At 39.7% G+C, this 16642-nt stretch overlaps 1 protein-coding gene across 1 annotated transcript in view; it reads right to left on the bottom strand.

Annotated features, from left to right (window-relative positions):
* Nucleotides 1-16642, bottom strand: part of NPHP1 (nephrocystin 1) — a 61804-nt gene that overhangs the window by 21176 nt on the left and 23986 nt on the right. Inside the window, exons 8-13 of the mRNA XM_065891629.1 lie at nt 16201-16301; nt 15830-15872; nt 14766-14853; nt 13192-13286; nt 11107-11235; nt 456-530 (exon numbers count right to left, since the gene is read on the bottom strand). Coding sequence (XP_065747701.1) covers nt 456-530; nt 11107-11235; nt 13192-13286; nt 14766-14853; nt 15830-15872; nt 16201-16301 — 531 coding nt within the window. The remainder of the gene's footprint in view (nt 1-455; nt 531-11106; nt 11236-13191; nt 13287-14765; nt 14854-15829; nt 15873-16200; nt 16302-16642) is intronic.

Consider the following 16642-nt stretch of genomic DNA (forward strand, 5'->3'; position numbering starts at 1 on the left):
GTTTGTCCCAGTCTTGACAGCCCCTGGGTGTAATGACCAGTTCCCTAGGCGTCACCCTTGATTTTTATCTGAAGAAAGCACAGCTCTCATGAGTACAGCTGGAGACTGCATTTCTGAAAAACATTTCCTAAGTTTTTTCTTTCTGTTTTCATTTTTCATCAGAGGGAATTTTCTAGAATAAACTTTGTGATCCATTGAATGAGATGATTCATAGGCATTATAACTTTGGTGAGTCGGAAACATGAGTAATTGTTATCAAAGTCCTCAAAGAACCATTAATCTAAAGATTCAAATCTGGCCCCATATATTCTATGTTAAATACAAATACATTATTTCAGGAATACACTTTGACAATCTTGCCTTATAAATTAATCATATAATACTTATCAGGTAAAAGAAGTTCATGTTTCATTCCATTCTGCTTACTTCCATTCACAAGTAAGCAGATTACTTACCTGGGGAGAAAAGGTCCATGTTTTGGGTTTCTTAGGTTGCCATGTGGCCCTGACGGTATGGATGTTACTCAGAACCTGAAATGAGATTTTCCCATTTGAAATCATATTGTAGAAAGCTCTTTGAGACATTATCACTTCCAGGTCCCAAACAGTTAACAGTTGGGCAGAGGGAGAGGGGGCTATTTCATTTCTTACTTTGTGTAACTCTGTAATTCTTTTTTCTTTTTACCTCAAGTATTATACATACATAACATTTAAAATGATTAACAAAAAAACAAGTGTTACAGCACTTATAGCACAACAGAAGAACTGATAAATGAATTCAGACTCAGGTCTTTGCACTAGTGATAAACTGTATTAAGTGAAATACTTAATATATGAGATAGATTAACCAGAAAATTCAGAGAAATTTTAGGTATGAACGACCTTTTAAGAAATATGACCCACAAGAGCATTTTATGTGCAATCCATTACCCTGCCATCAAGACAGACACTGCTACCAGCTCAGATACACAGTTACAGTTTTCTTCAAGATCCCTAGGCCCATAAAGTATATTTTTCCTGGAATTTAATCTCTTATAAAATGCTATTGCAAGAAGTTAGCCCTATAATATATACAAATCAATAGAATACAAAAGGAGCAAAAACTGTAAAAAAAAAAAAAAAAAGAGTTCAAATTCTATAAAGTTATGGCCAAAACTGACATTTTCCAGAAGAATAGATAATATACAATTTTTATTTTAGATAAAAATATTTTAGTTTAGCATTTCTAAAGCTAAGCTTTAAAAATAATGAGAAATCATCCTGAACGTGTCCTATGAGGTCAAATTCAATTCACTGCCCTCTGTGTTGCTATTGGTAAGCAACTAGGAGGATCTTATGGGCAGCTAAGTTGTTTTCCACAGAAAAAGTCTCCATTTCCTTCCACAACTAATATAAATGAATTTATTTAAACCCTTTGTAAAATGATATATATTCTCAGACTGGGCTCTTGGAGTACAAACTCCTTTTGATTACTATCTGGTGTCTAAGACTGCATTTTATTTATTCCAAGGTCCTTCTTGGTTTTTCAAGAAGTGTTCCCCACTTCTAATATCTAAGAAGTCCTTTGCAATCATTGAAATTGAGATCTCATACTATCTCTGCTTTTATCTTCTCAACTTGGAGAATGCTGATTTTGATTGAGGAATAACTTCTTCTGCTTGATAATTTTACATCCTTCTTGAGTTACTGACTGAGAGCTAAAAAGGACTTAGTCCAAACATCTCATTATACATTTGAGAAAACTGCCTCGAGAGAGGGTGAATGACTGGCTCAGGGCATAAGGATGAAATAATCCAGGATTCAAAATTTTAGAGATTTTTCCACTTAGCAAACTGCATCAAGAATGCATAAGTGGGGGCTTCCCTGGTGGCGCAGTGGTTGAGAATCCACCTGTCGATGCAGGGGATGCAGGTTTGTGCCCCGGTCTGGGAAGATCCCACACGCCGCGGAGCGGCTGGGCCCATGAGCCATGGCCGCTGGGCCTGCGCGTCCAGATCCTGTGCTCCGCAACAGGAGAGGCCACAACAGTGAGAGGCCCACGTACAGAAAAAAAAAAAAAAAAAAAAAGAATGCATAAGGGGGACTTCCCTGGTGGTCCAGTGGTTAAGACTCCACGCTCCCAATTCAGGGGGCCCGGGTTCGGTCCCTTGTCAGAGAACTAGACCCTGCATGCCACAACTAAATATTCTGCATGCTGCAACTAAAAGACCCCGCGTGCCACAACGAAGATCCTGGGTGCCGCAACTAAGACCCGGCACAGCCAAATAAATATTTAAAAAACAAACAAACAAAAGAATGCATAAGGACTTCTGCTCAAGATGAATTTATGCTTCAACACAGCTGCTCTGCTCCAAACATAAAGCAGTGACACTTAAAAAGACAGAGGAGGACCCAAAAGTGAGATGAATATTTCAGTGGCCCATAAACAGAAGAGAAAAACAAAGAATAGGGTGAGACTAAAACTGGAGGTCTCTTGGGCTCTGAGTCTAGAGCGGGACGTGGTGACAAGGAGCCGGATTTGTATGTTACAGAGGGTAATGGTACTCAACACATGATAGAGGAACAGAGACAGCCTTATTGCTTGAAGCCAGGAGGGTGGAAGAAAGATGGTGGCCAACCTTCCTCCTCATAGGAAGTAAAGAGCCTAAGCAGGAAGGACAAAGATGGAGCCATGACACCAGGATCAGAACCAAGTAAACAAGTGAACCTTTAAGTGAATCGCTGATGTCCCTGACATCAGCTTAGATCAAGAACGCTAAACTTCACTGTAAGATCTGGTTCTGGACTGGAGTTTGGAGGTAGCAACCACAACACCATTAGCTTGGTGGGGTTTGGCTGGGGGGGGAAGGGTAAAATATCTTCTGCATAAAATGTGCTTCTAAGGACACATGAAGAAATCAAATACTTACAAGAAACAACCCAGAGCATAGATATTAACAAAATATGTCACTATACATAATTACATATTTACTGTTTTTTAAAAAACAGATTTGTTTGCATTAAAAAAAAACCCAAAAAACTTCTAAGCAACGATGACAAGATGGGCCAGTAGGTAGGTAAAGCATGTTAGTATCTTTGGTGTGTTAGGAGAAAGAAATACAGAGTTTAGAGTTATGAGAATAATCTACAGCTAAGTAAGTAGGCTAAACATTTACATATTGCAAACTGAGAGGCTTCAATAGAACTAAGTGACAAGGCCATGGGTAGCTGTTATGTTTTTTTCTGCATGTTTCCATGTATTTGAAATAGTTACTAATTTAACAAATATTGCTAATTCCAGCAAAAGTCAGATTGTGGTATAAAATACATGTAAAAGGAAAAGAATAAACAAATTGAAAGATTGTAATGTTCTAAGATAAGAGTCTAAATGTGAGATTTACTCTTGCTTTCTGTTTCTTTTATTATTGGCAAAACTAATACAATTACTTGACGTATTATTTCTTACTAAGTTCTTAAGGGTTTTCAATCAATTTTTAAGGATGAAACATACAATGGTGCTTAATTATGAAATGTGTAAAATATATACCAAATATATATTAAATATATATAAATATACAAGTTAAAAGAAACTTATAGTGAACACCCACAAGCTTATCCCCTAGATTCTGCCATCAATATTTTACTAGACTTGCATTATCACATATATCTTCTGTCCATCCATCAATTCACCTAATTTTTTGATACACTGCAAACTTGCAGACATAAGAAAACTTTCCTCTAAATACATTAGCAGGCATATCATTAGCTAGAGTTCATCATTTGTTCACAGTTCTTTTTTTGATCGAAAATTTAACACAATGAAATTCAGTAACCTTATTTTTTATCTTCTTGTAATGTCCACAATGGAGACAGGAAAGTGGGCTGACTAGGGGTCATAGGTCCTGAGGAATGACACAGTGAGTGCTGTCTCTGGAGGCCTAGAGAGGAGCCTGAACTTCCATTAGGGTCCAAAAGTAAGGAGGCACACCTACCCCCAGGGTGGGGGCAGAGGCCAAGTGGGGAATCTGGACTTCCATTCTCACCTGGCAGTAATGGTGTCAGAGGCCTGCTAAAATAGAAGTTAAACTTATTAAGATCCAGAGACTCCCAACACTCAAAATGTCCAGGATACAATAAAAAAAAAAGAGAAAAATCATTCATTATACCAAGTACCAGGAAAATCTCTACTTGAATGAGATTGGTATCAAAAGATACCAATACTGAGATGACACAGATATTGGAATTATTTGACAAGCATTTTAAAGCAGCCATCTAAAAATGTTTCAATAAACAACTATGGAGATGCTTAAAAGAAGTTTAAAACATAGAAAGAAATACAAAGTCTCAAGAAAGAAAATCTCAACAAAAAAATGAAAGATAAAGGAGACCCTAATGGAAATTCTAGAACTGGAAAATACAATAACCAAGATTAAAAACAGACACACACACATACCTACACAAGTCACTGAATAGACTCAACCACAGAACAGAAAAGAGAGAAAAGAATCAGTGAACTTGAAGACAGGAAAACAAACTATGCAGTCTGAACAACTGAGATAGAATAGATGGGAAAGAATGATCAGGAGCCTCAGGAACCTGTGGGATTATAACAAAAGATCTAACTAACATTCACGTCATCGGAGTCCCAGAGGAGAGGGGAGTTTGGAGCTGGAAAAGTATTTGAGAAAATAATGGCTGAAAAATCCCCCAATTTGGCAAAAGATATAAACCTATGGTTTAAAAAGCTGAGAAAACCCTAAACAGGTTAAACCCAAGAAATCCGTGACAAAGTACGTAAACTTCTAAAAACTAAACACGGTATCTTGAAAGCAGTGAGAGAGAAACACCACCTAGATTCACCCACAGGGAAAAACCAATTCTCATCAGACAGAGGCCTGAGGAAATGGAACAATATTTTTTGAGTGCTTAAAGAAAAGAACTGCCAACCTAGAATTGTATAGCTAGTGAAAATATCCTTCAGGAATAAAGGGGAAACAGGCATTCTCAGATAAAGAAAAACTACGAGAATTTGTAGTCTGCAGACCTACCCTAAAAGAATGGTTAAAGGAAGTTCTCTAAATAGAAAAAACATGATAAATCTCTGAATATCAGGAAGGAAGGACAATGGAAAGAGTAAAAACAAGGGTAAATATGAGAGGTTTCTCTGAAGTTTTCTAAATTATGCTTGATGGTTGAAGGAAAATTCTAACACTGTGTGATGTGGTTCTCAATGTATGTAGAGGAGATATTTAAGACAATTAGAAAGCAGGGAGGGTAAGGAGGTTTAAAGGGAGGTAAGGGAGGTACATGTCACTTCAACTGGAATGTTGACACTAGCCAACCGTGGGAAGTTATGTAGGTATAAAGTCATACCAAAACCTGTACAAAGAGATCCACTCAACAACACGGCAGACAATTCAGAATGGAGTTCTAAAAAATGTTCAGGTAACACATAGGAAGACAGAAAAAAATAAAACAGGGGAATGAAAAAGAGGGAACAAAGAGAAGAAATAAAACAGCAGACTCAAGAGTTAAAGATGCCCCTCCAGGACCTGCCTGCTTTGGGATGCTTTTCATACATTACCCAGAATTTACAGTTCTCATCACTGGGCAAGTTATTTGGAGAGGAGCTGACTCAGTCATTATTGGAAGTAGTGTCTCATTAACTAGTTCGAGTAATAATGCTTTTTATTTGTAACGTGGCTTAGGCTTATTAAAGAAGTATTCTTGGGCTTCCCTGGTGGCGCAGTGGCTGAGAGTCCGCCTGCCGATGCAGGGCACACGGGTTCGTGCCCCGGTCTGGGAGGATCCCACATGCCGCGGAGCGGCTAGGCCCGTGAGCCATGGCCGCTGAGCCTGCGTGTCCGGAGCCTGTGCTCCGCAACGGGAGAGGCCACAACAGTGAGAGGCCCGCGTACCGCAAAAAAAAAAAAAAAAAGTATTCTTAAGTAGATAGCATGAGTATGTAGCTATTAAATATGTTCTCTAACTCCTCAATTTGGAAAATTTGGCAAATTTTTTTCATAAACTAACTTCTATTATTTTATATAAAATAACTTCTACTATTTTGATATATTATTCAAAATAAAATTCTAATCTTTGTTTTATGTTGTCACGTATGAGAATAACGAGAGGTACAGCAAAAAGTGTGGAACCAGATCTGGGAAAAAGAAGGCAATTCATCTTTTCTTGGTCACTGGCGACACCTACCGGCTCCTTTTTGGCAGTGATCTTGTGCAGAGCACGTAGAAGGAAGGAAAGATCCTTATTTACCCCCAGTGCAGATGAAAGAAAGGCACTTTCCTCATGCTGCGAGTTAGAAGTACACTCAGCAGAAGGAAAGATATCTGTCAGTGTTCTCTATCTCACTGCACGTCACCACTATCCACCCAGATGTGGAAGTCAAAGACCTAGTGTCATGCTTGGCGTCCCACTCTCCCTCACCTGCCACATCCAACCCACCACCAACCAAAGTGTGTTGGGTTTTGCCTCCTAAATATCCCTCCGGCCACAGCTCTCATCTCCACTTCCCTAATCTAAGGTACCATCGTCATCTCTCATCTGGTCAACTTATGATGTTCCATGTATCGGTCTAAGTGCTTTACTTACATTAACTCATTTAGTCCTCACATCGACCCTAAGGGATGCACATGAGACAAGACAGCAAGGTCGAGTCATTTGGTCAGCATCCCACACCCAGCTGGCGGAGCCAGGGTTAATTCCAGGCAAAATGGCTCCAGATCTCGTTCTTGAGGCGACACTTGCTGCCCTTTGACCACCACACTGTGACATAGGCCCTGAGTGGTCTACTCAGATCCCTCTGACCCCCGCCCCCCTTCAATCCATCTCCAGAGAGGAGCCAGAAATCATCCCCGAACATACGTCTAAGTCATGTCCTACCTCTAATGACTTTCCCCGCTTTTAGGGTAAAGACAAAACTCCCTACATCATGGCTTACAACATCTTACGCTGTATCTCCTGCTTCATCCCGTCCTACACTTCCTCTTGCTGCCCCCACTCAGCCCCCTGGCTCCCCTTCCCAAGTCCTTTCCTGCCAGGGCCCTGGCCTGTGCTGCTCCTTCAGCCAGGTACACACTCCCCTTGTCCCCTTTTCTCTTCATCTCCTTATGGCCTATTCACCCCTCAGATCTCAAGGCAAGCATCACCCCCTCAGGAGGTAGAATATGAAATTGAGATTTTTTTTTAACATCTTTATTGGAGTATAATTGCTTTACAATGGTGTGTTAGTTTCTGCTTTATAGCAAAGTGAATCAGCTCTACATATACATATGTTCCCATATCTCTTCCCTCTTGCGTCTCCCTCCCTCCCACCCTCCCTATCCCACCCCTCTAGGTGGTCACAAAGCACCGAGCTGATCTCCCTGTGCTATGCAGCTGCTTCCCACTAGCTAGCTATTTTACGTTTGGTAGTGTATATATGTCCATGCCACTCTCACTTTGTCACAGCTTACCCGTGCCCCTCCCCATAATAGAATTCTTTTCTGGTGCTACAAATTTCCCTCTAAGCAATGCTTTCGCTAACATCCCACAAATATTATGCTGCATTTTCATTTTTTTGCTCAGTTCAAAATATTTCCTAATTTCCCTTGAAATTTTCTTTTAACCCATTGATTCTTGAGAAATCTGTCGTTTAATTTCTAAGTATTTAAGGATTTTTCCAGTTATCTTTCTGTTTCTGATTTCTAATTCAATCACATGTGATCAAAGACCGTACATTGTATGATTTCAATTCTTCTAAATCTGCTCAGGACCATCTATTTTGCTGAATGTTCCATACGCACTAAAAAGAATGTGTACTTTCCTCTTTGGGGGTGAACTGTTGTACAAATGTTAACTAGATCCAGTTTGTTCATGGTGTTATTCTGTTCTCTTATATTCTTACTAATCTTCTGTCTACTTGTTCTACAGTACTGTAGAGAGAAGTATTAAAGTCTCCAATTATGACTGTGGCTTTGCCCATTTCTCCTTTCAGTTCGATCCATTTTTACTGCATGTATTTTGAAGCTCTGATGTTAGGTGTATATACATTTAGGATTGTTACATCTTCTTGGTGAATTGTCCATTTTATCATGTAATGTACCACTTTATTCCCGGTAATTTTCCTTCTTCTGAAGTATACTTTGTCTGATATTAATATGTTTTGAATGGTGTATCTTTTTCCATCCTTCTACTTCTAACCTGCCTACATTATTATGTTTAAGGTGGTTTCTTAAGCATAGCCTATGGTTGGCTCGCTCTCATTCTGGTTTTAACTTGCATTTCCTGGATGACTTATTATATGTTGTGTATCTTTTTATAGACCCATTGGTTTGTCATATTTTCTTTCTTTTTTTTTAAACATTTGTACTATACTGTTTTTAAAATTAATTTTTGGCTGCACTGGGTCTTTGTTGCTACGCGCGGGCTTTCTCTAGTTATGGCGAGCAGGAGCTACTCTCCGTTGCAGTGCGCGGGCTTCTCACTGTGGTGGCTTCTCTTGTTGCAGAGCATGGGCTCTAGGCACGCGGGCTTCAGTAGTTGTGGCGTGCAGGCTCAGCAGCTGTGGCTCGCGGGCTCTAGAGCGCAGGCTCATAGTTGTGGCACACGGGCTTAGTTGCTCCGACGCATGTGGGATCTTCCCGGACCAGGGCTTGAACCCACGTCCCCTGCATTGGCAGGCGGATTCTTAACCACTGCGCCACCAGGGAAGCCCCCATATTTTCTTTAAGTGCCTGTTCAAGTCTTTTGTCAATTAAAAAAACCTGAGTTATCTTTTTTATTTCTTGGATATCCTTGAATCGTTCCTGACCGTAGGGGAAAAGTATGCAATATTTCACATTAAGTATGATGATGCTAGTAGCTTTGCTTTAGCTTTCTCTTGTTGCCCTTTACCAATTTGAAGTTCCCTTCTGTTCTTAGTTTGGTGAGAACTTTTTAAAAATCATAAATGGGTGTTAAAGTTTGTCAACTGCTTTTTCCGCATCTATTGAGATCATCAGGTGATTTTTGTTCTTCGGTTCTGTTAATATGGCAAATTACAATAATCTATTTTCAAATGTTAAATATTGGTTACACAGGTGTGTACATTTGAATTCCGGGAATAAACCCCAATTAGTCATGATATACTGTCCTTTTTTATACATGGCTAGATTCAATTTGCTAATATTTTGTTTAGGATTTTAGTTTATATATTCATGAGGAATACTGGTCGTGTAATTTTTCTTTTTTGTAATGTCTCGTCATATTTTGGTATCATGTTTTTCCTGGCCTCGTGAAATGAGATGGGAGGCATTTCCTCTTTATCTATTCTTTGGAAGTGTGTGTACTATTCGTATTATTTCTTCCTTAAATGTTTGGAGGAATCCACCAGTGAAACCATCTGGGTCTGGAGTTTTCTTTATTGGAAGATTTTTAATTACTGTTTCAATTTCTTTAACAGGGGTCACTCAAAGCATTCTACTTCTTCTTGTGTCAGTTTCATTAAGTTATGGTTTTCAAAGAATTTACCTGTTTATTGATGTTATCAAATTTACTGCCATAAAGTCGCTTACAACATCCCCTGCTTATCCCTTTAATGTGTGCAGGATCTGTGCTGAGGTCTCCATTTTCATGTCAGATGGTGATCATGTAACCAAGCAGGACCCTATGAGGCCTTCCCAGAAAAGAGCCCCACCCCTGTCCTCCACCTGCCTTTTGTCTGTAGAAAAACGTCAGTCAAAGCATAAATTTAATCAGAGAAGTGAAAAAATGCAGAAAGAAAGGAAAACAGTCAAGCAAGACAAAATAATAATACTTTGGCCATTAAACAAAGTCAAGGACCTTTAGTTCTTCCTCAAGGGCTATAGATAATGTTCTGAGCCATGTCCTGCGAGCTGTTCTGTAGATACTGAAACCCCCTCCAGGTGGGAGAACTTAACTGTGTGCTGCCCACAAGCACGCAGACCCCAGACTGGTTGGAACCGGAAGGTTGATGATGCTGACTCCCAATTACCTCATCACCAGCCAGTCAGAAGAATGTCCATGAGCCAACTACGCTCTGCTCCTTGAGCACCGTAACGCCTTCACCACCTGCTCCAGGGTGGGACACACAGCTCTGAGGGCATTAGCCTGCTGTGGCCCCCTTTGCCTGGCAAAGCAATAAAGCTCTTCTTTTCTACTTCACCCAAAACTCTGTTTCCATGTCTCTATCTGGCACTGGTGAACAGAGGCAGAGTCTCGGCAGCAACCATTTGTTTTCTTTGTTTCTATCTGGCACCGGTGAGCAGAGGCAGAGTCTCGGCAGCAATCATTTGTTTTCTTTCTCTCTTTTAAAATTTCTTGATCGGTCTTACTAGGCACCTCTCAATTTTATTAATCTTTTCAAAGAATAAACTTTGCCTTTTCTGACTTTCTCTTGTCTTCTATTTCATTAATTTCTACTCTTTATTTCCTCCATTCTACTTCCTTTGGGATTGACTCACTCTTCCTTTTCTATGCTCGAGTTCGAGCTTAGATCACTGATTTAAAAATCTTTCTTCTTGTCTAGTGTACGTAATTAAAGTCATAAAGCTCCATCCATGCACTGTTTCATCTGTAGCTCATAAATCAATTGATTAAGAGTTATTCAAATTTTTTGGTACTGGGTAAAAAATATTCTCTTAGGAATCAGAGAGGCACAGAATGGAAAAGGACACAAGGCAACTTTGTCAGGTTATGGTAATGCTCCATATGTTGCCTAGGATGTTGGTTATACAGGTGTGTACACCTGTCAAAAATGCAATACTCTAACCTTCAAACCTGAACCATATACAATACTAGAAGATAGGCATCAGTACCTTTTTGTAAGTGAAAAATCTAAGGCTCAGAGGCGTTAACTGTGACGTATAAATATCACACACTTAGCAACTGAAAGAGCCAGGAGTTAAGTCTGTGTCATCAGAACACATGTAGTTTGCACTCTACCACACATCATTTTATATAGATACTTATACACACACACACACACAGACACACACACACACACACACACACACACGGAGAGAGAGAGAGGCTGAGAGGGAGAAAGAGACAGACAGACCCTGTGCAGTACGCGGTTAATATGTGGCATTAACATACGGTGGGAACCGGTTTAACTCCTCAGCAAGCTCACCTTATTGCCGTCAAACAGACAGAAGCGCACGTGTCTGCTCAGAACCTGGATGCTCACTCCTGGAAGAGGAATCATCTTACAGCTCCAGAGGGTCAGAATCAAGGAAACACGACTTGGTCTTGACCTAATCTGAGAGAAAAATTAGTAATGAGGAAGGTTTACTTTTATGACTTATAAAACCAATTCATTTTCAAAGCACCTTTTGTAAATGCTTAAGAAAATGCATATAGAATAAAAAAGAACAAAAGAATAAATTTTGCACACAACATACACACACAAGAAAAGTTGCAATAGTCTGTTTAATTTAACCCAAAACTTCAGTTAAAATTTTCATAAATATTTATATTTAAAATATTTGCTTTGGGGACTTCCCTGGTGGTCCAGCGGTAAAGAATCCACCTTACAATGCAGGGGACGTGGGTTTGATCCCTGGTCAGGGAACTAAGATCCCACACGCCGCAGGGCAACTAAGCCTGCGCGCCACAGCTACTGAGCTTGCGCGCCTCAGCAAGAGAGCTTGCGGGCCACAAACTACAGAGCCCACACGCTCTGGACCCCGCATGCCACAACTAGAGAAGAGAAAACTCGCACGCCACAACTGGAGAGAGGCCCAAGTGCCGCAACGAACCTCCTGCGTGCCACAACTAAGACCTGACACAGCCAAAAATAAATAAATAATAAAGAAATCTTTTTAAAAATTTTGCATTTTTTGGTTAAATACACAAAAATTGTGATGAAAAGAATAGTCAGTACAATCAAGGAAAAAGAATGACCTGACCATGGAATCAACTGTATTCCAGGTTCGTTCTTACAGTTCCTTCTTACACAAGGCAGGTCCGCATAGAAGGTCACCCCAGCATAGTGACCAGTGACACCTGGCGTTAATATTATCCAGCTAGCTCCTCCTTGTTTCAATTCCAAGCATTTATCTACATTATTCCCTGGCTTCTAATATAGATGTTTTGACAGAGAGAACGCACTGACCATTGGATGTAGTTATTCAGTTCTACTTCACGAGATAATTCAGAATGTCAATTAAAAAAAACTGGCATTCTAGTTTTTTTTTATTTAAGAACATCTTCAATTCTTAACATTCTGCTTTACGGTCCTGGGCCTTTCCATTTAAATAACATATCACTGAAAAAAATCAGACAATGTTTAACAGTTTGTCACCTTTTCCATTAAAAAATGAGAGCTGACAATTGAGCTCTCTGGGTACAAGTTCACGAAATTAAATGCTATTTATTCAGTACTAGTATACTACAAACACCAAATATAACATATCTGTAAACTTGCAATAGGAGATATTTAATGCTAAAAAGATTCCAGGCATGCTCGGGTTGAGAAGGAAAAGAGTACGAAAATTCTGCACCACCCCTTCCCACAAAACCTGGCCACACTGGGTTCTCTTATTCTTCTCTGAGGCTCTGGGGGAGCAAGGGAGAAAAGGCAGAAGGTAAACAGGAAGGGGAGTGAGGGGCTCAAATGCAGTTTATATCTTCTAAGGAGGAGAAGAGGAGAATTAAACGTCAAGAGCATTTCCTACTTCAAATAAGGGGGATACCAGTAATCCTCCACCCCAAGCTCCCCACAAAATATAATCAGAAAGTACTGCCAAATTCCTCATTCTTATTTAATTAAAATAATATTACTACTGCCACTAATAAAAATGATACTGGCTAACATTTACTAAGTTATCATCATGGGTCAGGCACTGTTCTAAGCCCTTCACACATTCAGTGCAATTCTCATAATAACCCTATGTTGGAAGTATTACTACTATTTTTCCCCTTTTACAGATGAAAAAATTGAGGCAAAGAATGATTAAGATTGATACCTAGTATTATTTCCTTTGTAACAATGGGAGAAGAGAGCAGTGGAGAAGAGAAACAAGATAACGTCAAGGTAACAGACCCAAGTTCTGTCTCAGCCATGAAACTGTCACTAAGTGTTTCAAAATTACAATGCGGAGACAATTTTTTTCTGTTTTTTTATAATGCATTAATCAATTTACGTTACCTGTATATTTGCAACCATGACAAAATCTGGAAAATTTATAATTTTACTGACAGTAACCATACTTACAGAGCCCGTTTTAGCATCCCACATTAGATCTTTGAAGGCCAGTTGTGAAGTAGTGAGCTCTGGTTGTAAGAAGTAACTTGCTCGAAATTGATTCCCTGCAAAAATAATTGTTCCTTTATTTTCTTACAAAGAACGAATGAAATTCAAAACCCCAAATTCATGATGTTATGGTACAAACTTAGGAAACAGACATCGAAAATGCCAAGCTGTTTACTAGAAACTTGCTTCCTAAGACAGACATACCAACAGAGATAAGAACAACAGCAGGAAATGTAAGGATAGAAGCACGTGAGAGCTGATCTTAAAGTGGCTTTAGGAAAGATCTTAAAGACTTTTAGGCCAGTAACATGCCCCATGATGAAGATGATCCATTCAAATATTTTTGTAAAATGCAGAAAACCTGTGAACACTTTTTAGATATTTTAGAAAAAGTATATAATCATTAATTTTACTTCTTAACACAAAAGCATTTTAAAACTGTTCTTCCATACTCGTGTCATGACGAATACCTATTACAAAATCATTTACTCACCCAAGAACTCATTTTTGAGTTCCTACTCTGCCAGGTGCTATGCTGGGAGCTGGAAACATAAACGTGAATCAGAGAAATATGGCCCCTGCCCTCATTAGCTTACACTTCAGTGGGGGAAACTGTTACAAAAAATAAGTAGACAAAAGACAAAATAATTATAAGCTGACTTAGACTTATAAAGGGTGCTCAAGTGAATGGGAGTAGGAGGGCCTACATGGAAGGTGTCTCTGGGAATGTACCCTGAGACCCAAAGCATGAGAAGCGGGGAATTCCCTGGCGGTCCAGTGGTTAGGACTCTACAAGGGCCCGGGTTTGACCCCTGGTCGGGGAACTAAGATCCTGCAAGCTGTACAGCACAGCCCAAAATAATAATAATAATAAATAAATAAAAAGAGATTTATAATAAAAAACAAAAATAAAACAAAGCATGCGAAGGAGCTGGGTGTTCAGGGAGGGCTGAGAAGAGCCTCCCGACAGAGAAGCCTCAAAGCAGCCCCTCCACAGATAACTCAGCAGCTCAGGGTATACAGGGGAGCCTCCCCACAACATTATTCCTCTTTAAAATGAGCTTATGAATAAATGTTGCCAAGTACAGGGCAATCCAAGAATGAATAAGGAAACAGAAACAGCGAATAGGGAAAACTCTTTGGAAAAGTCTCACTGTGAGGAAAAGCAGAGAAAGGGAGGCTTCATCCAGAATGGGACAGGGTTGCGGGGAGCTGGTCCGTAAAGGTGGGAGGTTTTAGGTTTGCTAGGACTACTGATGAGGGAATCAGCCAGTGGGGCAGGGGAGAGCAGGCTGAAGATACAGGAAAGGGTTGATCAAAGAGTCGTGCTTTTGAAATAATGGAAGGGGGCTTGGCCTCTGACAGGATCAGGGCTCCTTCCTCCTTCACAAGCAAGATGAAGGAAAAGATAAGTGTCCAAGAGATGTGAGATGTTACAACTTTTTCAATGACTTGCTTTGGCTGTGCCAGAAAAATTAGATGTAAACCGTGACCGCTTAACTAAAAGTCTGTGGTGGCTGATGGACACCTGTTACCTTCCTCCAGAAGGTGGAAGAGGGTGGAAGGCCTGAACCCGGCAGGAATAGCTCCCATCGTGGTCAGTACGTCAACGGTGTTAATCTGCTGAAGAGAGTAAAACAAAAATTTGCTTGGTTTCATTCATGTTTCCTCACCTCTAGGATACTCTCTCTTTATCACTGTAGCAACTACAACCCCCAAAAGAAAAATACAAATGTACAGACTTTAGCGGAAGAATATAGCAATTTAACCCCCAATTCCTGAGAAGACGCCATTGCTGAATCCTGGCCTTTCCTGAGGACCTAAGCCCCATGCAGTGCCCAGGGGGCTGAGCTCTGTGCTCCAGACCTGCTGCTTCCTGCATGGCCCCCATCAAAATGGCCTGTCCTGCTCCACAAAGTACTGCCCTGTCACAGATGAGTTGATATTGTAAACTGATATGCACTGAAGAATTAATGGCTTTTTTGTACACTATATGTACATACACACACTCACACACACACACACACACACATGTGCATGTCCACGTAAGTGATATGTAGGGTAAAAAAGGCAGAAAGGATATATTTACTAAATGGTTAGTGATGATTACTTATGGAAGGAGTGGATTTTCATTTTGTTATGCAACTTTTTAAATGATAGGATTATTGATAGTTTCTTACTTTTTCTTTTTTTTTTTGGTTGCACCCCGTGGCATGTCTTAGTTCCCCGACCAGGGATCAAACCCATGCCCCCTACATTGGAAGTGCGGAGTCTCAACCACTGGACCACCAGGGAAGTCCCAAGTTTCTTACTTTTTTGAGCTTTTTGGAATTTTTTAATATTAACAAAATTTAACAACTGTCTTTACCCAAATGATAGAAAATTCAAGCAGAGTCAATGAGAGACATTTCCAAGCCCTCACAGGCATAGGCTTACTAAACCAGAAATATGTTTTAATGCTCTGTGCATTCCATGCTCTGTATCCTGCTTAAGATCCAATGCTTTCATTTAAAGTTTCCATCCTGTTTTGAATCTGAACTCTTATCAGAGCTCTTATGTAACAAAACGAGACATCATTAATAAGACAGGAGATACCAACCTCTGAGATGGTTTTTCGGACAGCACTCCAATGAGAATCGGTTCTAGGGAGAAACGGTAGCTAGGTGAGTGTGTAGAAAGTTTATGCCTATGCACTCAATTAGGGAAGTTCATGAATCAAAGAACAAAGTATATAATTGTAACTTCTCAAAACCTGAAAGAGTCTACCCGAAACTAAGCATAGTATCATGTGCTAACAATAATCACAAGTTAAAGTTGTAATGGTCTTCAGCAAACAGTAATGTGAAAAGCCCTGCTCCCAAACTATAAGCTGTTTCCGTTTCAAGAAATTCTTGAATTACGTATAATAGTAAAAATAAACAAATAAAATGTTTCCTAAACCTACTTTGATGTCCCCTCACACCTTTTTACCTTTGTTTAACTTCTGCTCCTTCTGCCGTTTCATCCCCTACCTCTACATCTTCTTCACTGCCTTCTTCACTAGACTCCGGGCCTTCTTCTTTATTATAGGGCTGAAAAATTATTGAAATATGAAGCACTTTTTACCTAATGCAAAAATCAACCAATAAACGTACTTTCAGAAAGGCTCAAGTGTAGACAGGGATTTAGTATATGATGGGCATATAAAAAAATCAGTGGAAAAAGATTTCAATACGTGGTTGATAACGTCACTATATGAAAAAATTACAATGACAGAGGCAGAGAACAAGTTTAATAAAAATAAATGCCAGATGGGACTTATTCAAATGAAAAGAAAAGACAAAAAAGCAAAAAGAACTATAGAAGTGTTAGAAGAAAATAATCTTTTTTTTTTTTCTTTTTTTTGGCCACGCCACATGGCATGTGGATCTTA

Source organism: Phocoena phocoena, chromosome 14 (genome assembly GCF_963924675.1).
Source record: "Phocoena phocoena chromosome 14, mPhoPho1.1, whole genome shotgun sequence".
Taxonomy (NCBI): Eukaryota; Metazoa; Chordata; class Mammalia; order Artiodactyla; family Phocoenidae; genus Phocoena; species Phocoena phocoena.